Consider the following 27,604-nt stretch of genomic DNA (forward strand, 5'->3'; position numbering starts at 1 on the left):
CAGCTTCTAGCAGCTTCTGTCCAGGTATATGTAACAGTACTCCATCTACCTCTTGATAAATGAAATAAGGAAAACATACTTGGCTTTTATATAGATAGAGATTTGCATCAGGAGTGAGACATCTACTGGATCGATAGAAGGACCCCGCCATTTTTCCAGCGACCTTGGCAACAGATTTGATGTACGTGTTCCATTCCCGATCAAGAGTAAAGGTCAATCCCAGAAGCGTGTCAAAACATGGAGCCTCCTCCAGACGAGAGTTATTTATTTCAATTGATGCCAGATGGGGATCAGAGCGTTGATGATGTAAAGATAAAAGCTTGGATTTGATGTATTTAAATTAATCACCCACCTCTTTCCCCATTGTACTACGTGTTCAAGATCAGAGAAGAGAGAATCAGAGAGAACTTGGTCATTTATTGCCTTTGATGTGTTGCCATAGATGGTAGTGTCGTCAGCATAAATGCCTACGAATGGTCTAAGTATGTGATTTGGGATAAATGATTATTGTTAATTGATTTGTTAATTACATAAAAGAAATAGAACTTTTTTACAATTACATAAGAAGTGTAACAATTACTTATTTTCTTTTGAAATACTGCAAACATATTTGATCAATACTCACGGATGGGTATCCTTCTCGTAAAAGAAGTGAATTTTTTTCAAGCAAAACAGCAAATTTTGAATTTGCAAAATCAACTTCTTTTTCAAGCTCAACCTTTCTCAGTTCTTCTGCGGCCGCCATGTCAAAACCCCAAACATCTTCAAATTAAAAAGAAGGTTTTCTGTTTATACAAATAGTTTGCATCTCATTTGAGAACAGAGAAATCACGGTTATTCGTATATAGTTTCCTTATATGAGTTTCCATCTAAATTCAAAAACTGAAATTTTTTACCTATAATATATATTATATGGAAAAATGCGCGCATGAAAATTAATATTCTTAAGATTTCATTAAACCTGGAAAAGTAAAGGACAAGAAATTCAACCTGGAAAAGTAAAGAACAAGATATTTTAGTAAAGTAAAAAATAAGAATTTTTTAGACTTAAAATATTGCAGCTAAAAATAAAATTTGAATATTGATAAATATTTTATTTATTATTTGCATATGTTGTTGTTTATTATTGAGTTAGAAAAAATTAAATGATCCTAATTATGATATAATAAAAGTATTAATTTTTATGTAAATTATAAAATTATTAATTCCATCTACTAACTAACTAACTAATGAATTAATTTTATTCAAACAATTTTCACTACATAAATATATGCAAATAATAGGGGGAAATAAGTTCAATCCAGCGACTGACACCCTTTCTAACTCAACAATAAACAACAACATATGCAATTAATAAATAAAATATTTATCAATATTCAAATTTTATTTTTAGCTGCAATATTTTAAGTCTAAAAAATTCTTATTTTTTACTTTACTAGAATATCTTGTTCTTTACTTTTCCAGGTTGAATTTCTTGTCCTTTACTTTTCCAGGTTTAATGAAATCTTAAGAATATTAATTTTCATGCGCGCATTTTTCCATATAATCCATGATTTTTCCAGGCATTGCTATTGTATTAATATATAAATTTTTAATATTTATTAATGATTGTCAAAAGAAATTAGCTCTCAAACACACATTTATGCAATATTTATCATTCAATAACAGTAGTTCCGAGCCAGGGTCTCTACCGAGACTGCGGTTCATTAAATTCGTGATCTGTATAGAGCGTAAACTAACAAAAAAGAAGATGGCACCCGGTGTCTTTTTAGATATCGTTGGAGCTTTTGACAACATACCCTTCAGTAGTATGTTCAAGTCGCTACGAGAACTCAATGTGCCACCAGTACTCATCCGATGGATTGAGTATATGGTGAGGCACAGAACAGTTCAAGTAGAACTACTGAGGGCAACTGTTAAAAGGGAAGTAGTTAAATGAAACCCCCAAAGTGGGATTTTATCACCTTTACTATGGAACTGTATGCTGAATCCTCTTTTAAAGGAGTTTAAAAATAGGAATATTTATGCCCAAGCTGCTGCTGATGACATCGTAGTGCTGGTCGCGGGTTCAAAAGCATCATTGGTCAGACGCATTGCCAAAATGGGACTACATTTTTCATCAAATGTGATAACGAAAAATTTGAGTTCATTCAAAGAATATGTATATCATAGAATTCACTAATATTTTTAATCGATAAATTCACCATTTTTTGCTATAAAATCATAAGGAGAGTTAAAAAAAAATTAGTTATTAAAAAAAAGTTCGGTTTTTTAATTATAAAAAAAAACGATACACGGGATTGAACCTAAAATCTTTCCACCAACCACCGGTACTCTAACCGTTACGCTAACATGTCATATTGGCAAAATCGCAGTAAAAAATATTTATATACAAAAAACCGTGGTTGAATGATATATATATATATATATATATATATATATATATATATATATATATATATATATATATATATATATATATATATATATATATATATATATATATATATATATATATATATATATATATATATATATATATATATATATATATATATATATATATATATATCATTCAACCATATATATATATATATATATATATATATATATATATATATATATATAATTCTTTTAACTTTCTTGAAGTTATACATTTGGATTTTACCGTCACTGGATTATTTATCTTCCACCAGACTATCCATTCATGTGTAATTACCTTTTTCTTCACCATATTCCCTCTACTTCACTTTTTTTGTTTTCAAGTAAGATCTTTGACTTACTTGTTGTGTCATCAAATACTTTTGCATGCAAAATTCGATCCCGCATTTTGCTAATTCTACCCTCTGATGAGAAGGAAAGTATTTCCTCGAAACTCCGCGGATTAAGGACTATCCACTTATCTAGTGTTTCCTTTTCAGATTAAATATGTTTTTAACTCATTTCAAAGTGTTTTTAACATGTTTTATTAACTGTTTGCTCGTATATATATATATATATATATATATATATATATATATATATATATATATGTATGTATGTATGTATGTATGTATGTATACAGAGTGAAACGATAGAATTCTCACCCTAAAAACAATACTGCAGCTTTATTTAAAACTTTTATTTAAAAAAATCAATTCAGATAACTTTATGATGTAGTAGAGCTAATATCTATTCAACGTAGCTGCCTTCAGGTTTAATCACTGCCTCGATATGGGTCCGAAACTGGGAGCATTCCTTTTCCACAAGTATCGGGAGCTCGGCAAATACTCCGCGAGTGGTGGCGATCAGGCAGTCTTTACTGTTGTGGGAGGTTGTGTTGGTGATGTTCTTGACGTATGATGAGACGAAGTAATCCAGCGGGTTCAGGTCGAGAGTGGAGAGGGCCAGTGAGAGAAGGGTAAAAAACCGTGACACTTCTTCCTAAGTGAAGCCTAGGTCTCTGTATTTTTAGGCTGGCATCGAGTCCTGCTGCCACACACAGAGGATCACCATACTCTTCATTCACACTTTGATACACGTTGACTTTCAAGCCGATTTCGAAGATGTGAAGTGGCATGATGTGGCCCTGGCTTGAAACCACACTAAAGACCGTATATGTGGCTGGAAAGGGTCGTCTGATGTATTGTGCTGTGCCCACAAGTGTTGAACAGTCCGGATTGTCATTTTAAGGGCGCTGGCAATGGTCCTGTTGTTATAAATTGGATCAATAGAGAGTATAAGTTTTAAAACGGCGAATCTCTGATCTTGCTCGTTGAGCATTGGGTTATTTTCAGACATGATAGAAGGCTCCTGCCGCTCTTGGGATTCGTATATAACTGGCAAACAAGTAACTGGTCGGTTACAATAAAAGAAAATCGGTTCTCATCAAATGGAAATGGAATCATGTCGTCTTTTCTATGGCGGCAATTTTATCGTCCCACACTGTATATAGAAATATATATATATATATATATATATATATATATATATATATATATATATATATATATATATATATATATATATATATATATATATATATATAAAGTAAAAGATGGTCATACACTTTTTGAAGACACTTATTTTTAAAGTAAAATTAAAATGGGAATGTGAAAACTGTGAAGTGTCGAATATAATGATAAAATTATTTTTATTTACTGATGTTTTTTTTTTTAAGTCCAATATTTCGCTAATACATAGCTTCATCAGGGTCGAAAGTCCGGTTCGTGAAATTTTTTTTAGATTGCTTTACTTTGTAAATAGTCAATCTCTAAATGGTAAATTCTATTTAATCCATAGATGGGGTTGTGGCAAGTACTGCGACTTCTGGTCAAGGTACGAATAACTAAAGGATTGCTTTATACTCCATAACAGGTGCTACCAGATCAAATTGTTTAAAGATACTGGCTTCTTGACCTAAAATGCACCAAACATTTATGTTATTGTTTTTTTTATTTCCCTTTGCAAAACTCAATCATGTTCTGCAAAGCCGAAAACAAAAACAATTTTCCTCTACAAAAAAAACAAACAAACACTACGAATAAATATGTGAAGGTATAAGAAAAAAGCATAAAATAAAATACCAAAATGATTGATTTCGGCATTAAATAACCCAAAAGGGCTTGATATGCCATAAAACAAAACAACCAAACTAAACCATACTCCACAAATCGGAGCCTCAACACTGGATGCCGTTTTATATCGGTTGGGGGAGGGGTCTTTAGTACTTCATATAGTTGTTAAGCAGGGTAGTCAGGAAAGGTATAATGTGAAACTAGCAAAGAACGACTTTGGAATCGGGAGGTGTTGTTATGTAGTTGTGGAACAGAGGAGAAATTGGCTGTTATTATCGATCGATCTATCAATCTATCTATCTTTGTATCTGTTTATCAATATATCTATCGATCGATCTATCTGTCTATCTAATTAGACAAGAGATGAGATGTGAAATTATGTTTTGATAAAAGTTGTCAAAACATAATGAGGTGTGAATTGGACAAGTTACCTCGGAAGAGAGTTGACCTGCAGCAAAAGTGCATTCTGTTGTCACGTGTTCTGGTTAGCTGAGAAAATAGATGAGTTGGAAAACGGACGTCAAACAGAGCGGACGGTTTAAAAGGTCGTCCCCCGTCGCCGGGGGGGGGAGCTGACGTGTCTCAGAATGGAGACTAGAATTAACCACTCAGGCAAAGATATCAATTGCCCATTCTTCTGTGATCAACACCTAGAAAGTAATAATAAAAAAACTATATAAAATCAACCATCGTATTGGAGTTGAAATGCATTAGTCCACAGGTTCCAAATTCCATCCAAGAACAGATGAAATTCCCAGGTGGACCACAAGACCAACGACGCAGTTGAAAAGTTGATAAGGTATGTCGAAATACATGTATGTGTTCAAGTTATGTCTGACACACACGCACGCAACACACTTAGACGATCACGGAACATAAATAGGCTGCAACACGATACCTTAGTGTTCAGATAGTGAAGAAGCAACTGTATAGACATTTAGTAACACGACATACAATAACACAACGCACTATAACACGACGTATATATGAACACCAGCCCACAACGTAACAGTGTGGGTAGATGCAATGACATTTACTAAGTGTGTTCTGATTCACTTGAATAACATTAAACATACTTACATATGTTACCATCTTCGCATGCAGCAACTAAAAGATCAAGGCATTCGACAAAAGCCAGTTTCATTATTGCACTTTTCGGTCGGCCACCAATTGACCTTATCTGTATAAAATATAAACAGAACATGTTAGGTAAAATATAAATACATAAATATAACACTCTTAAAGTTGTTTTTTAATTTGTATTATTTGTATTGTTTGAACTACTGTTCTCATTTTGAGTTGGATTTTCACATCGTTTTGGCCGATGTAACATTCGACCTTCTTCAATTGTTTTTTGTCTAACTCGGGAATCTTCAATCTGTCAAACTCAGGAATTTTCACGGAATTTCGAACAGAATTCTTTTTGAATCCACAGGGGTAGCATGCTCTCGTTCCGTCAGCCATGACCGAATAAAAGTTTTAAGTAATTCTCAATCGTGCTCTGAGTATCGGCTGCACTGGGGGTTAAATCTTCAACCGTCAGAAGAGTGTGACTTTCAACTGAATAACCTAGGAATTTATCCGTTACGCCGCAGGTCCTTTAAGATTCCTGAGTTCGACAGAAGCATTCTCGAGTTCGCCAAGAGACATCTGAAGAAAGCCGGAGATTAAATCGATCAAAATGTGAAAATAACACTGAAGATGAGAACAGTAGTTCAAAGAGTCCAAATGATATGGTGAGTGTAAAAATAATGTCGTTTTTTAACGTATATATCTAATAACGACATTATTTTGAACCAACCTAATATTAATCCGTATCTCAAAAATTCAGATTCAGAAACAGAAGTTTTTTTTTATATATAATGGAGAGGTCGTTCCATAAGAAATGACGCCAGAGCTGCAAAAGAGGTGATGTTATTTCAGACTTATTTATGACAAAGCAAAGAAAACGCTATTTCAAACTTAAGCATTGCTAACCAAAAAATTGTTTCAAATTTAAGCATTACTAAATAAAAAATTTCGTTTCAAACTTGAGCATTACTAAGTAAAGAAAATGCTATTCAGACTTACAAAAGATATACGAGGGTCGTTCCAAAACTAAAAACTCCTAGTTTTTTTACTCATAAAGTTGAAGCGTTACGAAGACGGGATTGCTAACATCTAATCGAGCGGCCTTTTGTACTCCAGAATTTAAAAATGGCACGGTAAATATGGCACCGATAAAAATGGCACCGGTAAAAATAATAAATAGATAAAAATGGCACAGAAAATTAAGCTCCCAGCTTCTTTGTTTAAAATAGGGCTAAAAAAGCAGTTAAAAATATTTTTATATAAGCATTTACTCTGGTAGGGTGGGGGCTAGGCTTTTTATTAAAAAAAGAAAAATAAGGGATAATCATGGTCAAAATTAGAAATCTGTGATTGTTGCTAAGTCTCGATTTTCCGCAAAAATTGCCAATATTTTTTTTTATTTTTATTTGATTAAAAGTATTTTTTGACTCACCTCTACAAAATTTGAACTGAACTTTTATTTTTAACCCAAACTGTAAACAAACTGTAAACCAACTGTAAACCAACTGTGAACAAACTGTGGACAAACCCTAATCTAAGTTTACTTTAGTTTGGAAAAGTTGGTTTGGTTAGGTTCAAATTTTGTAGAAGTACTAAAAATAAAAATAATAACGTTTTATTTAATATTTTTTCATAATAAATATTTATGCATAATAATCTGCAAAAAAAAAAACTAAATAAAATCTTATCGCTACCGTATTTACCTAAATTCAATTTTATTTTTTAGTTTTGATAATAGAAATATAACTTTTTTTATTTTATTTTATTTTTATTTTTTTATTTATTTTTTTTTTTTTTGCATTTTCACTCCAAACAAGGCACATTGGCACTTTGGTGTAGGGGGCTACTATCAGGTACATAAGCATCAGGGGTACTGTGTAGGGAGTTGGACAGCAAGATGTCGATTCACGTTACACTTGAAATTATGCATGTCAATACAGTTGGGGAAGCAGGGACCCGAAAGGGAATTCCAAAGTCTAGCGGTTCTGGGGGAAGAAACTACTGGAGTAGAAGGCTCTCTTACATCTAGGGATCTCTACTGTGAAGGGGTAGGATTTTACTGCTTGTCGGGTTTGTCGAGGGTATTTACGTCGAGAGGGCACAAGTGCTTGCAGTTCGTCAGAGCACTCACCGTTAAAGTAATTGTAGAACAGGCAGAGAGATGCAACATTTCGTCGATGGGACAGAGGCTGAAGTTTAGATGACAGTTCCGGACCTATTAGATTGGCGACTCTCTTTTGAACCTTGTCTAGGAGCGAAAAACTAGTGACAGATGCACCAGCCCAAATATGACAACAATACTCCATACATGGACGAATGGTGGCCTTATAGAGGTATAGGATAATTTCGGGCGTTAATAGCTTCCTAGCACGGTAGAGAGAGCCACCTTCTTCGCAGTGGTACTGGCAATGTTCTCAATGTAATTGTTCCAACTCATGTTTCATGTGAACGTTAGGCCGAGGAGTTTAAAAGATATACTTTCAGATAAAGAGTAATTGACCATTGCTTTTGGTGGCAGAGAGGGCTTCTTGTAATTATGGAAGGAAACAAGTTTAGTCTTGGCATCATTAAATGTGACCATTCATTTTTTGACCCCATTCCACTACGTATCGGAGGTCATCCTCTAGTGTTTTTGTCATTTCTTTAGATATGTGTTCATTTATTTTCCTGTCTTGTCTGTTATAGAGCGTGGTGTCGTCAGCATATATACCCATCTCACAGACAATTTTGTCAGGAAGGTCATTTATGAATATAAGGAATAACAGAGGTCCAAGGATAGACCTCTGAGGCACTCCCGCATTTATATTATATTGTTTAGATGAATGACCATCAAGGACAACCTGGATTTTTCTCTTATCTAAGAAGGATTTAATTATGTTATGTATTCTTCCAGTGATACCTCACGATCTGATTTTCTTGAGAAGACCCTCATGCCATACCCTGTCAAAAGCCTTAGATATATCTAGAGCTACCGCTCTACCCTCCCCCGCTTTGTCCAGTGAATGGTATATACGTTCAGAGATTACAGTTAGGATGTCTGCTGTGGAACAGGCTTGCCTAAATCCATATTGTTGGTCAGTAAGAAGTTTAGCATCTGTAAGGTGATGGACTAGAGCTTGGTTAATTATGGTCTCAAATATTTTGGCGAAAAGTTGGAGGAGGCTAATGGGGCGATAATTTACTGGGTCAGAATTCTTTAAAACTGGTACTACAAAAGCAGTTTTCCATTCAATGATTTAATCGCTGGCGGTTACTGCTTTTAATTTTCCTGCATCAAACCGATTTTTACTTTTTAAAAAAACATACTATTATACAAAAAATTGGCAAAGTTGATTTATAAAGTTACATTTACAAAAAGTAAGAAAAGTTTTTTTGTATAAGAGGAATGTGGAGTTGGTTTTACAAGTTTTTAAAACGTTTATTCGTTAAAAAAAACAATAAGTATCGAGCGTTAGGTGAGAATAAGAAATATATGACCAACACGATAGGGTTTTCGCGGTTTCCACCAAAAGAAATCGCTCATCAAAAAAAGATCCCAATTGAGAACGTAAAAACCACACCCAAGGAAAAAAGTATTTTGACGTGAATAATTATCCCGTGGAACTCTGACTAGCACAATTCCCGCTGGAATAATATTCACAACTTTCCCAGCTTCGCTTTGATATAACACATGAATATAAACTTCAAACAGATGACTCCCTACAGCACTTTAAAGACACAAGAACAAACACCAAGTCAAGAACAAAGACCGCCGACCAGCGCCGCAAAGCCACGGTGTCTACAATTACATCCGCCGAACGAGTATAAATACAGCAGGGTTTTTTCAACAAGCAGTCAGTCGAGGCTAGATCGACGCACGGCGAGGTTGGGCCCGTCACTTCCCGACCCAATTTTTTTTTTTAAAATAAACCGGAACGGATTTACATTCGTTTACGACGGTATCTACTGCGCTTGTCATCTCTTCTTCGCCATTGTCGTCTTTCGTCTTCTTCTTGCCTGTGTCGTCTTTTAGTTGTAGGGTCGATTGCCACCGACATTCGGCCCCGCAACAGGATCATATCTTTGGAATCTCGATAATGGCTTAAAAACAAAACGAATTACTGGTAGAAATTTAAAGGATAACTTTCTAAATAATCTGCAGCTTACTTGCCACGCTGAAATAATAACGTCATTATTTACATGAATAGGAAGTTTCTTTGTAACCTCTTCTGTACTTTCACCTAACAATTTAATAAATAAATGAACTTGGGAAATTGAAACTTTCACTGTAAGTTATATTACTGATGAAGTTTAATATCAGGAAAAGAATCTAATCAAACACCGTTTACTGCTAATTTTGAATTGGGTATTCCTTCGATTTGCCAATATTTATGAAATTATCAGTGTTTTTATTTTGTTTTTGTTTGTTTATGCTTTTCCTCAATTCGCAATTATAACGTTTTATGTTTTGAAAGAAAATTAGCTATTGCTAGCGGAGAGACACGGTGATGCCCGGGATTGAATGATGACTAACGCCCCCCCCCATGTTTTTATTACCATTGAAATTGGTGAAATCATCCAATTTCAACTCAAATCGATTGTTTGCCTGCTCTAGTTGGGGACCCATCGCAGTGCACCAGGAGGAAGATTTACAAGCCTCCGATAGTCTACCTCGTAGAGAATCTATTGTTGATTTTATAAAATTTGTATTTGTATATAACGATTTGAATTAAAGTTTAAAATACAAACGTCAATTATCATGGTTCAATTGTGATCTAAACGGAAACATTCAATTCAAACGCGCCCCTGTCATATCAAAAAACCTTCTGTTGATTTTATGTGCCTGGCCTATCCACTTGTGCTGTTACGGCTTTGCTAAGGTCATAAAGTATGATGAATAGTCAAACGAATAGAGGAATAAAGAGAGTGGATATACAAGCGAATAAAAATATATTCCTTATCTCTGCCTCTATAAAGACTTTTCACATTGGCTCGCTAAAAGAATTGGTTAAACTAGCAGCAAGCATTTTCAGTTTTAGTTGACCCATGGTTAGCCCTTATTAAAAAAACAAAAAAAACAACTAACTTCCACCCAGTGTAAATGCCTATTAAAAATATTTTTAATTTTTGGGTCGATGAGGGATTAACCCTATGTTAAATTAGGAGGGCGGAAGCTTAGCCGCACTTTTCAAACGGTTCCAATTTTCCATTGCCAAAGTGCCATTTTTACGTATTTATTCATTTTTGCCATATTTACCTGCGCCATTTTTACTGATGCCATTTTTATTGATGTGGCAACAATAAAAATAGCATCAATTTTTACCGTGCCATTTCTCCGGTGCCATTTTTACCGATACTTTGAAACTCCCTCCCTGTTTCTTGCTGCTCTTATTGTACTAATCTACAGAAGTGTTATTGCAATGTGAACAGACATCTTGCTGTTCAATTCTTTACATTCCTTTGTTAGACATGATCCCAAATAGTTGCCCCATTATGCCCCAGTTGCAATATGCCTCCTTGTTTGGAATGAAAAAGAGTAGAAAATGTAATATATAAACGGCTTTATGTCGGTCTGTCTGTCTTTCTATCTCCATATTTTCAAACTCTATCTCCACCGAAACTAAAAGTCGCAGAGCGGCGCTAGGGACACCAAATGATTGGATTTTTTATGGACTGTTCTTTTATGGGTCTTTAGCCGGTTAAAATGTTTTTAAAGCGTCAAAATGTGTAAAAATTGAAAATATCGTTAAACGTTTTGCACATCGATCTTAGTTTATTTTTAATTTTTAATTTTTAATAGGTTCATATGCATGTCACATTGGTACAATAGTAACATCACCAGCTTTGAATGCTACAGTTTCGGTTTCGATTCTAGCTGATGACACCTAAATATTTTTTTTTTACTTTTGAAATCACAACTCAATAATAATATATACGAAATCTGGGCAAATTAAAATATCATATTTAAGCGTATTTTACGCTTGGGCAAAGCTGGTGCCCCCTCCCCCGCCTAGTAAAATATTAAAAAACGAGTGTCCCTTCTGGGGGATGGAGTACTACAATGACCCTAGAGTGGAATTAAGTAACTAGAAATATACAAATCAAAACAAATAGCAAAACACATAATTGCATTCCGGATGAGAAACTCAGTCCCTGTTGATCGCTGGTGTCCGTTTCATCCTCTGTATTTTCCAAAAACCACTGAATTCTATTAATCAACCAATCGTTATTGAAACACATCTGCGTGTTGGTTATATCCTGCTTCTTTTTCAGCCAATCAGAATCGTCAATTCAAACTGGTATGATCTCAATTTCATCCGGCTTCAGTTTTACTTGTCAACCTTAAAAGGTCGGCCCCTTTTAACAAGATAATTTAATTATAAAAAGATATCAATTCTTCTTTTCGAGTGACGAACGAATCCTATCCGACTGTTTTTGAAGAATTGTGATTGATCAGCAGTCTGTAAATGACACCAAAGTTTAGGCTTGAGAAAGAATGTTGAGAATTGGGCAGTATCAAATGACTAGACATTTTAGCTCGTTAAAAACGGACAAAAAGTTATAGCCCGTTTACTTTGAATGAGTGCTTTGTTGATGATTGAACAAGGTTAAATTTGTGCTAATTTTTGCATCAAATAGTATTCCTATTAATCTCTAACTGTACATCAAACAGATAGCATAATACTTAGTTCGCTGCACCTTATCGTAACAAAGGGCCATACAAAATTTAAGCGAGATATAACGAGTACTTTCTGAGAAAAAAGTGGAACTTGAACACTAATTTCTATTAGTACTTATTAATCCCTCAGTGTTGATCGAACTGATCGCTACATCGTATCATAAAAAGTTTATACAAAATTTCAGCCAAATCAGTCCAATAGTTTCTAAGAAAACTTTTATAGTAAATGTGGTATTGTGGTGACTAAGCCCTATTAACCTCTAAGTGTACATTGAACGGAGACCATAATATTTAGTTCACTGCACCGTATCATGACAAAGATCCATAGAAAATATCAGCCAGATCGGTCCAGTATTTTCCGAGAAAAACTGAACGAACAGGCAAATAGACAGACAAAGAGAAATATAATATAGGAAAAAAAATGGCAAAGTATACCCGTGCAAAATAATCAGTTATTGTTGATAATTGTTTAGAAAACAGAAAATGAAGAATGAGAATGCAAAGGACCCAAGAATATTCTGGTGAAAGAAAGGTGTTTGAGACGTTTGTACGGAGGAATTGAATACACGCGTTTGTTTCGGCTGGCGCTGTGTACGTTTACATGTATGTAAATAGAGTAGACATGTGTCTGTATATTAGCGTGATTTTCCAATCAGAGTGTATTATGGACTTGTGTGTATGTGTTCATTTAAACTGTTTGGCTATTGAATTTAACCAGGTGCGCATGTTAAGTAGTTCATGAAATTTCTTTTCTGAATCTTTTAGATTAACGTTCAGTTATTCGTATTATTTGGATTCATCAAACTACTGTTCTTATCTTTCGATCGATGTAAACTTCGACTTTCTTTAGGTGTATCTTATCGAACTCGAGAATTTGGACGGAATTTCGAGTGGAACCATTTATATACTTTACGGGGTAGCATGCTCATCTTCCGTCATCTATGACTTGATAGAGGTCTAAGTAATTCGAAATTGCATTTTTTTCGGTCGTCCACACTGAGGATTGAACCTTCAACCTTCAGGAGAATATCACTTTTTACAATTGATTTTTTTCCAAGTACTCTAACCACTGCGCCACATGTCCTTGCGCTGTGTGTTTGGGCTTTATAGTACGTGCCAGGTTATGGAACCATATATTTATTACAGTGTGATTGGTTAAATTAAACTGCTGATTTGAACTATTGTCAAACCAATAATTGACACATAAAAAGCATTTACTACAGATGCAGCATTGAACACTGATGTTAACTCATCTTTATTTCTGTGATTTTTTAAATCACTGTATTTGAATCATATATTTGGACTAAATAAAAATCATTTAAACAAACACAAAAACTTTCACCGAGAAACGTAATTCTAAACTATAAATATAAAATTGAAATCTTTAAATTTTTTACATATAAAGTTAAGTGAGAATTTCACTGCTGACAGGTATGGCTCTCGAGAATGGGGACACGTATTCCTAAGTTGTCAGTCACCGACTATGGAGCAAGGCGAAAACACGTATAAAAATGCACTCTTAAACCAGAATTGGTAAAATTCTCCTTGTTCTTTCGCTGTATCGATTTTATGTGATGTATAAATAAAGGGTTAACTATCAATTACAAAATACGGCTGAGTTTTATGCAGCCAGAAAATACTTTATTCAAATAATTTTGATACTTTTTTCAAATAATAATGGTAATTCGTGCAGATTTGGAATTGGACGTATTTAAGTGTCCGCTTGGCTTTTCCCGGAACATGACGACAACTACTTAGGTTTGCTTGTAATCAGACGTAAGACGCCGATCAGTCAATCACAATGCGCGACAACGAGCAGACGACTTTCGGATGAATAAAAGAGAGAGAAACAGAAAGAAAGAAAACTAGTTATTACATGGAAATCTTTACGAACTAACATTTTTTTTTTTTTTTTTTTTTTTTTGCAAAAAGCAAGACTGAAGATAGCAACAATTCAAATAAAATACCTGTGAGGGGATGAAAGTTACCAGTTATGGGATTTCGTTCGCCAGTTTTAGGTAGACGATCATAAGTTTTTAGGGATGTTCACGCCAGTTTTGGAGGTTTTGCTTTAATCTGATTTGTAATTTGTAATGAGAGAAGTATTTTTGGAATGAGCCGGATTCAAAGAAATATTTTCAGTGAAAAAGTTTTCAGAGTTTATAATCAGTTGTGAGGAAAACGAGAGATTGCCGTACGGTAAACAAAACAAAATGATTAGTTAAGAAGACATATATTCACAAAAGGGATAATTTATATATATTTAAGATGGAAGGTTTACAACAATAGGAAAACATAGAATGTTCATGAATAAAAAAGCAAGGGGAGTTCATTAGCTGAGACATTAGAAGAAGTTTGGATCGATTAATTAAGAGCCATGAGTTTTCGGATCAAGAAAATCGTATTCCAAATTTCTCTGCTCATTTGCATGTATAATAATTCATTGAAAGTTGTTCATTTGATTTCGTATTATAATTGGAGTTCAGTGAAAATGATTTTAATATCTCAATGAAAAATGTTTATACAGATTTGAAGACGATAACGTGATGAGTTGTGTGTGCCTATGTGTTTGTTAATGTTTGTGTGCGCGAGTGAAGAGAAATGTTGCAGAGATGAGCGCCCAGAAGTGGGGAGCCCAGAAACACCGATCCGCAGATTCGGTTCAACTGGCTTCTACTGGTTTATTGAAGAAAAATTTAGCTATTAATGTGTTTAGGTAGCTCACAGAAAGATAATTTCAAATAAATTCAGAAAGTTTGTTGATTGGTCCAAAATATAAATATTTGTTTCTGCTCGGGATAGTGTATGCGCACACGAGATGCGTACAAACGCGTTTATGCATTTTGATGTGTTATAATCGACTGCTACTCAAAAGAACCACATGCTAGAATGCCGGTGGACTCTGGACACATCGTCGCAGATTGGATGAACTTCTCTTTGACAAAGAATGTTTTTACAACAATTGAAATTTTTAAAAAAACTTTTCTTACAAATTTATTTTGAAAAAAAAAAATGAGAAAAATACTTGAAATTAAAAAAAATCAATTTGCGTCTTTGAACCTTTTTTTTTTTAAAAACCTTTAAAAGACAAATAAAATACATAATTTGTTTTGAAAACCTTGTCTGCTAAAAAACGAAAAACAAATGGTTATAGTAAAGCATAAAAAATATGTTTGAGAGTTAAAAACAATAACTAATAAAATAAAATTATGGAAGGTCGTTGCTTTTTGTATTGTTTCATTTTTGTTTTTGTTTTTGTTTTTTTGTTTGTTTTTTGTTTTTTTACGATTTCCATCTATTTATTTTGCTGTTTTCTGTTTCGTACCGTTGTTAAAATTTGATCGGCAACGCTCGACATAATCTGGCGGCTGACGTCATGTTCCGGGCAAATCCGAGCGGACGTTCACATACGTCCGGTTCACAATCTGCACAGGTACCAATGATTCAGCTAATTTAGCAGCTCAACTTAACACAGTTTTCCCGGGTCCGTTTAAACAACAGAGCAACGGTCAACATCAGGAATAGATATGAGGGTGGGATATCTTTCACTGATCCCGACCGTACAAGTAAGTGTGATTATGAGGGTGAGCACACATAATGTGTGATATGTTCGTCAAGGCCACCGCTAGACTGAGATAGTTCACAGAGTGTTTATGCCGAAGCCAACCGGAAGAAAATTCATTTTGCCTTTCCAGCTTTATTTATATACATTAGTGGGAGCTCACCTGACGTTGCCAAAGGGCAGACAACTCGGAACTGAAAATGCCCTCTGGTGGTGTGTGTATCATTGAGTTTGAGAAAGGGAGGTAATGCTACAAGATCAACCGACTGCCTAGCAAAACAGCCTCTCATTAAGACACGATAAAGAAATAATTAGAAAGTAAATAACAAAAAAGATCAACATCAAATTATCTGACCTGGTTGATCGGAGGGGATTTGTCTCCTTTCATTAAATATTTGTGTTCGTTTTTGTCTGCTGTCGCCAATCGATGAATCTTCGTTTCGTCTCGACGAGCATTTCTTAACAAATATTCATCTTTGCTAGAACAATAAAAGTACAAAGGCTGTTTCTTTATAACAACGCCGCCATTGAAGAGAAAACGTCTCATACAAAATATTCATTTAAGGAAATAAAAAGTACATACTGCCCCTCTCTCTCTCTCTCTCTCTCTCTCTCTCTCTCTCTCTCTCTTTCTCTCTTTCTCTCTCTCTTACTCACTCACTCACGCACACACGCACACGCACACACACACACACACACACACACAAACAGTAAATCGAACTTACTAAGGGAGATAATTACTTCTGGTGAATACCAGAAAAATATCCAGTAAACTTTGTTTAGTAAATATCCAGTAAACGTTGTTTAGTAAATCGTTATTATTTTGTAACTTTTGCATTTTTTTTTTTTTTTTTTTTTTTGCATTTCCATACACCAAACATGGACATAAATATCACTAAAACATCCGCTGGGTCATAAGCTTCATTTCGGTACCTAACTTGCCTGAGTTGATTGCCTGTAGGCTGAGATACACCGCGTCACACACACACACACACACACACACACACACACACACACACACAGTACGAAAATTTATAATAGGATATATAGATATCCCGTGGCAAAATTTAAAAATCCAAAATCTAACGTTAATTCTAAAGAAACTACGGTAGGCTTTACAAAACAAAAGAAAACGTCTCATACAAAATATTCATTTAAAGAAATGAAAAGTACATTTCAATAAGTCCTTATTTTCTTGTCTCCACACGAAGGTAAAGTTTTGTGGGGGGGTTTTTCATTACGACTTAAAAGTTGCACGATTGAATTATAATTGAGTCTTACGTATAGTAAAGCTGTTAATAAAATGAAATCAATAGTTGATTGCATTTTAGAAAAGTAAACGATTATAATTATTTAAAGAAATAAAAAGTGTATTTCAATAAGTGTCTACAATAATGGGGGGGGATTTTTTTTAATGAGTTAAAATCCATTATTCTTGAGCAACTTTTTCCCCATAAAGATAAAAGCCTGCATTTTATCAAATGAAAAGCAGAATAACATAAAACTTTTTCTCCTATTTTTATTACAATTTTAAATGTTCAACCCCCCCCACCCACCCCCCCAAAAAAAAACACCATTCACAGCGATTTTTTTCTGGATGGGTAACACTTTTAAATATTTTTAAAAAGATTTTTGAATCAATTATTTGTTTTTAATTTTTAGTCTAAATAAGATTTAGGATAATTTGCTATGGGAATATGCAAAAATATTATAACATAAGTAGCTGAATTTCAAATAATTCGATCTTTTATGTCAACAAGCATCCATGTTTGCCCAGCTGGCAAAACTAGAGTCCTTGTGTCGGAAAAATATCCAGTAAATAAAACGTTGTTTAGTAAATCGTTATTTTTTTTCATTTCCATACACCAAACATGGATATAAATATCACTAAAGCATCCGCTGGGTCATAAGCTTCATTTTGAACTGCCTGCCTCTCTCTCTCTCTCTCTCTCTCTCTCTCTCTCTCTCTCTCTCTCTATCTCTCTCTTTCTCTTTCACACACTCACTCACACACACAAACACACACACAGAGTAAATCGACCTTACTAAGGGAGATAATAACGTTTTTTAGTAAATCGTTATTTTTTTATTGCATTTTTTTTTTTTTTTTTTTTTTTTTTGCATTTCCATACACCAAACATGGACATAAATATCACTAAAACATCCGCTGGGTCATAAGCTTCATTTCGGTATTTAACTTGCCTGGGTGGGTTGCCTGTAGGCTGAGACAAACCGCATCACACACACACACACACATTACGAAAATTTATAATGGGATATATAGATATCGCGTGGCAAAATTTTAAAAAATTCAAAATCTAACGTTAATTCTAAAGAAACTACGGTAGGCTTTACAAGACAAAATAAATTAATTTAGTCCAACCGTTTGTTTTGACGATTAAGTGAAGAAAAAGGGCTTAATCTTTTTTCATAAACGATATATATATGTGTGTGTGTGTGTGTGTGTGTGTGTGTGTGTGTGTGTGTGTGTGTGTGTGTGTTGCCGGCATAACCTCCGAAGTTAAGCAACAATGACGCTGACCAGTACCAGATGGGTGATCATTTGGAGAATGCTAGACGCCGTATCTGTTTAAAACATCACCTACTTCTACTAAGGTTTCCTCTTTCTTCTTCTCGTTCTATATCACTATGTCAGGTTTAATAGCTCCTTTTTTTTGTATAAGTACGTAGTTGTAGGAATTGCATAGTCACAGTGGATGGTGTATAACTTATTTCCAACTGTTCTTTCTGATATATGTTCTCAAGACTTGCTACTGCATTCAATAGTCAACATTTACAGATGGTCATGTAGAGATATTTACGCACACCATTGTGTCGTATTGTAAAGTAGCCGTCTCATGGCAGAACCTTATAACTGGATGTCAGGTGGCTAACACTACGTAGCTGAGATTGAACTCACTACACGAGTTTGTAGAGTAATTCAAATCTTGTCGGTAGCTGAATACTTGATACTTCACCAGGGCTGTCAATTTTATCATGACACCATCAACAGATGTGTTGCCTATCACGGTTTAAGAGAGTCCCATTTACCCTCGAGAGAAGGATAGACCGCGCCAGTTTCTCAACCTGGTATTTAACCGGGCGATAAAATTTGACGGATCCTAGGAAAAGTTGCAAACGGAGATTCCTACGACACAAAGCCTTGGTGATATTTACAGCCGCTTTATTCCGGATGTTTTCCCCATTGGTAAGCTGCAATGCTGGTCCAAGACGTTTGCTATCGACATTTCCCTTACTCGAAGCCATTACGATCCACGGACCCTCTTTCTCCCTCTTACACCCGACTGGATCTACTAATTACGTCTCCCAACTCTTAAATAACCGATATGTGTATTTTTATGCTATCTCGTTATGTCATTTTGTTTATGTTCTAACATTCTTCTCACCAAGTTAACATTTTTGTTTCTGCTAGTTATGAAAACTAAAGTTCCTTTCTCTTAAGACATTTTAATATAAATAATTTTATCTCTAAATATTAATATCTATCATAATGGTAATCGTCGACCAGCACAGCCTTTGTCCGTTTATATTGAGAAACTATCATTTAAGCCTAGAGCAGTGGAAACCGACAGTAAATATTTAAAATAAGTTTGAACGATGAGAAAGGAAACATAAACGCGGAGAACATTTCTAATTACGAAAAAACGTTGTAAAACTTTTTTTTTAAAACACTCTTTTTTTTTCTTTTTTTTATCCTTTTTTTTCTTTTTTTTCTTTTTTATCTTTTTTTTCTTTTTTTTTCTTTTTCTTTTCTTTTTTATCTTTTTTTCTTTTTTTTCTTTTCTTTTTCTTTTTTTTTCTTTTTTTTCTTTTTTTATCTTTTTTTCCTTTTTTTTTCTTTTTTTTTCTTTTTTTTCTTTTTTTTCTTTATTTTTCTTTTATTTTTATTTTTTTTTATTTTTTTTTATTTTTTTTATTACATTTTCACCCCAAACAAGGCACGTTGCCACTTTGGTGTAGGGGGCTACTATCAGGGACAGTAACTACTGGGGCACTATGTAAGGATTTGGGCAGCAAGATGTCGGTTCACGTTGCACTTGAACTTCTGCATGTCAGTACAGTTAGGGAAGCAGGGACCTGGAATGGAATTCCAGAGTCTAGCGGTTCTGGGGAAGAAACTACTAGAGTAGAAAGATCTTTTACATCTAGGGATTTCTACTGTGTGGGGGTGGGATTTAGCTGCCTGTCGGGTTTGTCGAGGGTGTCTACGTCGGAGGGGTACAAGTGTCTGCAGTTCGTCTGAGCATTCCCCATTAAAATACTTGTAGAACAAGCAGAGGGATGCAACATTTCGTCGATGGGACAGAGGCTGAAGCTTAGAGGCCAGTTCAGATGGGGACTCTCTTTTGAACCTTGTCTAAGAGCGAGAGACTAGCAGCAGATGCATCAGCCCAAATGTGACAACAATACTCCATACATGGGCGAATGGTGGCCTTATAGAGGTACAGGATACTTTCAGGTGTCAGCAGTTTTCTAGCACGGTAGAGAGAGCCTACCTTTTTCGCAGCAGCCCTGGCAATGTTTTCAATATAAATAACTTTCTCTTATAATAGATATTTTACTATCCGAAATTAATTAGAAAATATTTTTTAAATCTTATGATTTTTTTTTATAAAAAAAACATTTGCATTCAGATATATTTCTGTTTGTTTATCCAAAATTTCAAATTTATTAAAGGTGCTTCCAAGAACTTTTACAAAATGTTATTAATTCCATTACAGCAACCACGTGTGTAAAAAGTTAATATAAAGAATTCTTCTCCACTTTATATCACAACATCTGATCACCAGACTGCAACAATACGAGACAACGACAATGACATTACTAATTACAAAATAAAAAATAAAAGTAGAACCTTATTTTTTTTAAACACTACTGGCCCTTTGTTGCAGGCTTTTCACAACATAAGGTCTAGTAGAGAATATTTGGACAGCAAATCAAAATCGGAATCAGGAATAAAAAAAATGACTCATTTTGAGTGTTATTTACACAAGCGACTGAAACGTTTTGCAAATCACACTCAAGTTGAGAACATTAGTCCGATTAATCCAAAAATACAAAACAATTATCAAAAATTCCGAACTGTAATAAGAATAGTAGTCTGTATAATTTCACCAATACACATTATCAACTCAATTATTTGATAAGATACACCTGAAGAAGGTCGGGGGTTACATCGACTGAAACGTTGTACAAATGACACTCAAAATAAGAACGTTAGTCTGATTAATCCAAACTATGTAAACAATTCTTATCTCAACGTTTCAGTTTGAAATGATGCATTTAAAAAAGGTCAGAGGTTACATTAGACGAAAGTGTGGGCATAGCAAGTAAAATGAGAATAATAGTGAAAATAATCACAGACGTCTCAGCTCTATCGTTATTTTCATGGCCAGTGCTCGTCTGAGCTTCGATCTATTGTCCCTCTTTGCCAAACTTTCACAAAAACCACTCGTCTAGCTACAACCAATATCAAAAGTTTCCCCACTCACTGTCTATATCTAAATCTAAATGCAAATTCTATGAACAAAACTTCTTTCCTAGAACCGCCCGCCTGTGGAACTCTGTTCCACTGATCTGCTTTCCAGTTGACTACAATATGGTCGTCTTTAATTGCAATGTAAACAAGTTCTTGTTGTCACCCCTCCCCTAAATAATCCATTTCTACCCCATTTCCATCACTAACTATTCATACGTAGTTGTCTCGGCGACTACTGTACATTTATTAACCCTTATGCTCGAGTGGCTTTCAAGCATTGATAAATGGTGACTTCCATGTAAAAAGACAAATAATAATCCGAATAATACAAGCAATAGAAATAATTATTATCAACTCACTAGGAGTTCTCATAAAGGTCATCATCATTGATTGCTTGTTGATAATAGCCAGGCCTCCACTGGAATCATGTGGAGAATGCTAGGGTATTAATGAAGTTTTTTGTTACCCAAACCTCAGGGAATTCCGATGGCCGCTACCAGCGAGAAATCAACGGTTAGTCATTCGAAATGGTTGAAGAAAGAGATTGATAGCACTGAAAATCTAGATAGACTTGCTGTCACTCAGATTCCAGGGAACACCTGTGGTTATTGCCAGTGAGAGATCACTGATGACAGCTGGGTGAGAACTCGTGGTGAAGAAGAAGAAGAAGAAGAAGAAGAAGAAGAAGAAGAAGAAGAAGAAGAAGAAAAATAAATAATAATAATAATAATAATAATAATAATAATAATAATAATAATAATAATGAAGAAGAAACATGTTTTTCATGGCGGTTTGATTGTATGAGGAAGAAAGAAAGAAAGAAAGAAAGAAAGAAAGAAAAAGGCATAGCATTTACAGAAATGAAAAAAAAATACTAAAAGAACACATTTTATTGGACAAAACATCTATTATTTCTCACCTGTAAATGAAGAAATTGGATTGCATTCTTTCCCATTTCGTAATTGTTCCTTCGTTTGCACCTGAGAAGAAAAGGATTGGTGCTTTGGAAGCTGGAGAAAATATAAATTTAATATAATTAAATCCTTCTTAGATAAGAGAAAAATCCAGGTTGTCCTCGACGGTCGTACATCTAAACAATATGATATAAATGCGGGGGTGCCCCAGGGTTCTATCCTTGGACCTCTATTGTTCCTGATATTCATAAATGACCTCCCCGACAACATTGCCTCTGAGATGGGTATATATGCTGATGACACTACACTCTATGGCAGGTACGACAGGAAGACGAATGAACACATTTCTAAAGAAATGGCAGAAACACTAGAGGAAGACCTCCAATCTGTAGTGGAATGGGGACAAAAGTGGTTGGTCGCGTTCAATGCTGCCAAGACTAAACTAGTTTCATTCAATAATTACAAGAAACCCTCTCTACCATCCATAGCAATGGCCAACGACTCTTTATCTGAGAGTCCATCTTTCAAACTCCTTGGCCTAAAGTTCACAGGAAACATGAGTTGGAACAATTACATTGAAGGCATTGCCAGGGCCGCTGCAAGAAAGGTGGGCTCTCTCTACCGTGCTAGAAAACTACTAACACCTGAAAGTATGTATATATATATATATAATACTCCCTGAATGGGGGGGCTAGAATGTAAACAAAAGGGCAGATAACTTCTCTCTTAAAAATCGCTCAAAGAGCGAAAAGAAAAAATACAATAGAATAGCTAATAAAATAATAAATCAATCAACAATCTTGTATATATATCTATCCATCTATCTATCTCTCTCTCTCTCTCTCTCTCTCTCTCTCTCTCTCTCTCTCTCTCTCTCTCTCTCTCTCTCTCTCTGAGAGACAGAGAAAGACAGAGACAGAGATTAGTATAGTAATATATATGCCTGCTAGTAATAATAATTGAAAAGAATAAAAAAAACTCTTAGAAACAAAATGATATAATATGAAATCTACTAAAATGAATCAACTTCTGTGAAGCATCACTAATAAAATATTCTAGCCCATTCTTAGTCTTGACAAAAAAAAAATTGTCATCTTCATCTGTAGACTAGGTAACTAACGACCATGCCTAGTATACTACATCTAAATAAATTATATTAACCGACTTTACATAAAAGGAGAGAAGAGAAGGAGGATTTGTAAATATTGAAGACTTTGTGGATGATCCTTAGAGAGACTCACCGAAACACCTTGGACATGGCTATGAAAATGACACTTGAACAGAGAAATAGACTTAATACAGACAGCTGCAAAGAACAATGATATTTTGACTAATGATAATTTAGCTAGGACATAGGAAACAATAAATGGGGACAAAGAGACGAAACAGTAAATCACATAAGTGAATGCAGAAAACTTGCTAAACAAGTACCGTGTAGGAAAACTATGCAAAAGAGTATATTTTGAATACGAAGTGGTACAGTCATAAACCGAAACCAGTACTAGAAAACGAAAATAACAAAATACTCTGGGACATGAATGTACCAAACAGCATCAAAGCAAAGAGACTGGACTTTATAATAGTCAACAAGAAAGAAAATCTGCTAAATCGGAGATTTTACCGCCTCAGCAGACCGCAGGGTGATAGAAAAACGTAACAAATATACAGAATTTGCCCGAAAACTGAAAGGGATATGGAACATGAAGAACGTGTATATAATACCAATAATAGTATGAGCACTAGGAACAGTCGCGAAAAAAAACAAAGGAAAAAAATGACTACAACAAAATTAGAATGAAAGGAAAAACTTAAACTATACAACGAGCGTCAAAATACTTTTAATTCGAAGGAAAATCTTCGCGTGCAGAAACTAACTCATATAAACTACAAACACTCGTCAGGCAAATGGAAGTTGTAATAGAAAAAGGCATAGAAAGAACACCACCACAAGAGAATTGAAATTGCAATAAATTTCAATAAACTGTTGAAAATATTCTTAACAAAACTTTTTATGTAATTTGCATAAGTGACTTTATGTAAATTGCTAACTATTACTTGAGGAGAGGCTATATATAAACAATAAAAACAAGGACCTTCGACGATCAGAGTTAAAAAAAAACCAAAGAATTTACTGGAAGGGCGTGAGGAGCTCAAAAAGAATTTACTGAAAAGAATGAAAATACTTCTCATTTCTGTTACGTAATTTTCTTCAACAACAAAAAAAAACATCTGCAAGACAACCATTTTGTAAACTACCAAACTTCAAACTGACATAAGTATTATTTATTTTTATTTTTCCGAAATTATTATGGATATTGTCGCAGACATAACAAGTAAGACGTTTGTATTTAACACAACTGAATAAATATATGTATATATAGACGTATATGTATTTACTTATTGATTTGTAAATAGCCACTTATTCTCGTCATCTTTCACCAACACCGACTATTATTCATTCCTTGCATTGTGATAGCCTTCTTAATCTCTACTACATACCTATACCACACAATGCTTCAAGCAAACTACATATCAATTCTATAAGTATTACATTTTATTGTATTCGTAATTATAATTGAATATAATTTGTTTTTTAATGCAATAACTTGTTGGGTTTTAATTGTCTTCGTCCAAAAAATGGAAGGTTATTCTGCTACAAAATATTGTTCTTTACTATTAAAAAAAAATGTTAGAAATAACTAATTCAAGAAAATTTCTAACAAAGCAGCATCAGTCTCGGTTAACACCACATAAAATAGTCGTGAAAGCTCAAGAAGGATGGAAAGACTGGGGAGGGAGAGAATACACTAGATCTACACTGAAAGAGTTCTGGGACTTTGGGGAGGCTTATTACCACTCAAATTCCAGAGAAAAATAATGGGCGTTGCGAACGACAAATCAATGGTAGACAACTGCTACGATAATGCAAAACTATTTGCATTGTTATCGAAAGAGATGGTGGTTACTAGAAATCTGAGAAGACTTGCTGTCATTAAGGCTCCAATCACTGTTGATAACTAATGTAAGAAAAAGTGAATACTACTACTACTAATACTACTACTACTACTACTGTTACTACTACTACTACTAATAATAATAATAATGATAGTAATACTATCTACTATTATATAAAAGTAATTTTGTGTGTGTGCGTGAGTTCCTTCCTGATAGATTCCAAAACGGCTGAGCCTATCTTTTGCAAATTTCACACAAAGCTAACTTATATGTCTGGCAATGTTCTTAGATATGTTCTGTACAGAAATAATGATATTAATGATAATGATGATGATGATAATGATAATAACAATAATAATAATAATAATAATAATAATAATAATAATAATAATGATAATAATAATAATAATAATGATAATAATAATGATAATAATAATGATAATGATAATTATAATAATAATGACAATAATGATAATGATAATTATTATAATAATAATAATAATAATAAGAAGAAGAAGAAGAAGAAGAAGAATTATTGTAGGAAAATCATTCAAATACCAATAACTGTTAAAGTACTTCAATAAAAAGCTAAAAATGCTTGGAGAAATTAGGAAAAATTTTAACCATACTATAGACCGCAATCATGAAAATAGCAGAATATTGAAGAAAATCCTTGAATGCAGAAACCATCTCGTATAAACAACGAATCCAAAGCAGCCACACGAAAGCGGCAATATAAATAAAACAAAAACATAGAAAAGAAATAACACGAGCCCAAAGAAAGCAAAATTGCCAGAAATGCCATAAACAGATCTTCCACAAAAAAAAACACATACTTTCATGCATATGCAGTGGCATTAGTCTTTACTGGTACCCCACTAACTGGTAGAAATACAGCATATGAACACACGGGTTCTCGTTAAATTATCAAAGTTAAGCAATGTTGAGTTTGGTCAGTACCAGATGAGTGACTATTTGAGAATACCAAGAACTGCAAAAATCAAAGGCCGTCATCTCCCCTTCCTTTTACAATAACTACTGCAAAGTAATTTGCATTATCGTAATTTGGGGATCACTTGTGAATTTCATAATCCCATAAAACTTCCTCCTATGGAACAAGCCGGTTCAACCTGCCTAGGGTGAGTACCGCTTCAGTACAGTATACTAACTGGTTATGAAGAGTCAACGAAATGAAAAAAAGACAGAGGGACAGCATCAACCAGACTTTCACTAGAAAGGTGCAGATTATGCTAGAATCTTGAGGAGGCCTAGCGTTAATCAAATTCTAGAGATGATCAACGATCGTTTGTAGGGAGAAATCAATGGAAAGCAGCTGTTGCGATGATGCAAAGAAACTTGCAATAGTCATCGTAAAATGCAGAGAGTCCTGGAAATGTGTAGAGACTTGTTGTCACTAAAACCCCTTGTGTAATGTTTTCTTTATTAAAATGTTCTTTATACGAGCTTTTTTTTGTCCTATCTTCTTTTATGCGGCTTTCGCGTTTAATTCATGCAATCTTTTTCTTCTTTTTCTAAAAGTCTGCAGCAAGCTTAAATGTCCGTTTTAGATATAAAACATGACTGAATTACCCGTTTTCCTCTTCATTACTTACTGACTTTACTGTTTCTCTTCGTTGATTTTTTTTTCTTCTTTACATGCAGAATGATGGCACAAATGGAACGTTCGCTGAGTTACTTTAAGGTTTTATTGGAGAGAATTGACTCAAGAGAAAGAGAGTAAATAACTAAAAAAATATTTATTTACTTATTAAATTTAACTTTTTAACTTTACAAATGTGTGACATTCGTATCATTCACTTGGATTATTAGTTTTCTATTTCATTTGACCGTATCTCGTTCGCTTGGCTTCCCGAAGAAAACTGACTGAAAATTTTAGTTTTCTCTCCTCAAAAACATGACATTATCCGTCGTCGTTCGGCTTTGTTTTATTTACAGTGTCTTGATCGCTGTTGTCCGTGCCTTGTCCCTACATCACCCGTCTCTGTGTACGGTTTTGGTTGCAGCTAGGTTATCCTGACATGCACTAAGAGTAATCCTTGTTAAAATTCACACTAGCTAATTTAATCGTTACTGACGTAGGGTCGCTAATATGTAACACATAGAACACTACTGATTATAATCAGTAAGCAATCTCTGATAACGAGTCGCGCAGAAACTCCTAATAAATAACACATTAATAGTTTTGAGGTTTTATAAATTGTATTTACTTACTGTAACAAATGCTTTCGATTGAATGCCTGCTTTTAAGGGCTGTAACGCAACCAGAAGAATTGTACTTCCACACGATCAGACGTTTTCTGTTTGTTGTCCCTAAAATATAAAAAAGAGAAACGGTGAACATCGTTCTTTAGTGAGATTTCTATTATT

General features: G+C 34.3%; 1 protein-coding gene across 1 annotated transcript in view; it reads right to left on the bottom strand.

Annotated features, from left to right (window-relative positions):
* Positions 1 to 27,604, bottom strand: part of LOC145276563 (uncharacterized) — a 162,855-nt gene that overhangs the window by 48,408 nt on the left and 86,843 nt on the right. The window contains exons 10-14 of the mRNA XM_080127758.1: positions 27,449 to 27,547; positions 22,267 to 22,357; positions 16,203 to 16,326; positions 5,637 to 5,736; positions 626 to 762 (exon numbers count right to left, since the gene is read on the bottom strand). Coding sequence (XP_079983884.1) covers positions 626 to 762; positions 5,637 to 5,736; positions 16,203 to 16,326; positions 22,267 to 22,357; positions 27,449 to 27,547 — 551 coding nt within the window. The remainder of the gene's footprint in view (positions 1 to 625; positions 763 to 5,636; positions 5,737 to 16,202; positions 16,327 to 22,266; positions 22,358 to 27,448; positions 27,548 to 27,604) is intronic.

This window comes from Euprymna scolopes, chromosome 5, assembly GCF_053919585.1.
Source record: "Euprymna scolopes isolate OS-2025 chromosome 5, ASM5391958v1, whole genome shotgun sequence".
Classification (NCBI taxonomy): domain Eukaryota; kingdom Metazoa; phylum Mollusca; class Cephalopoda; order Sepiida; family Sepiolidae; genus Euprymna; species Euprymna scolopes.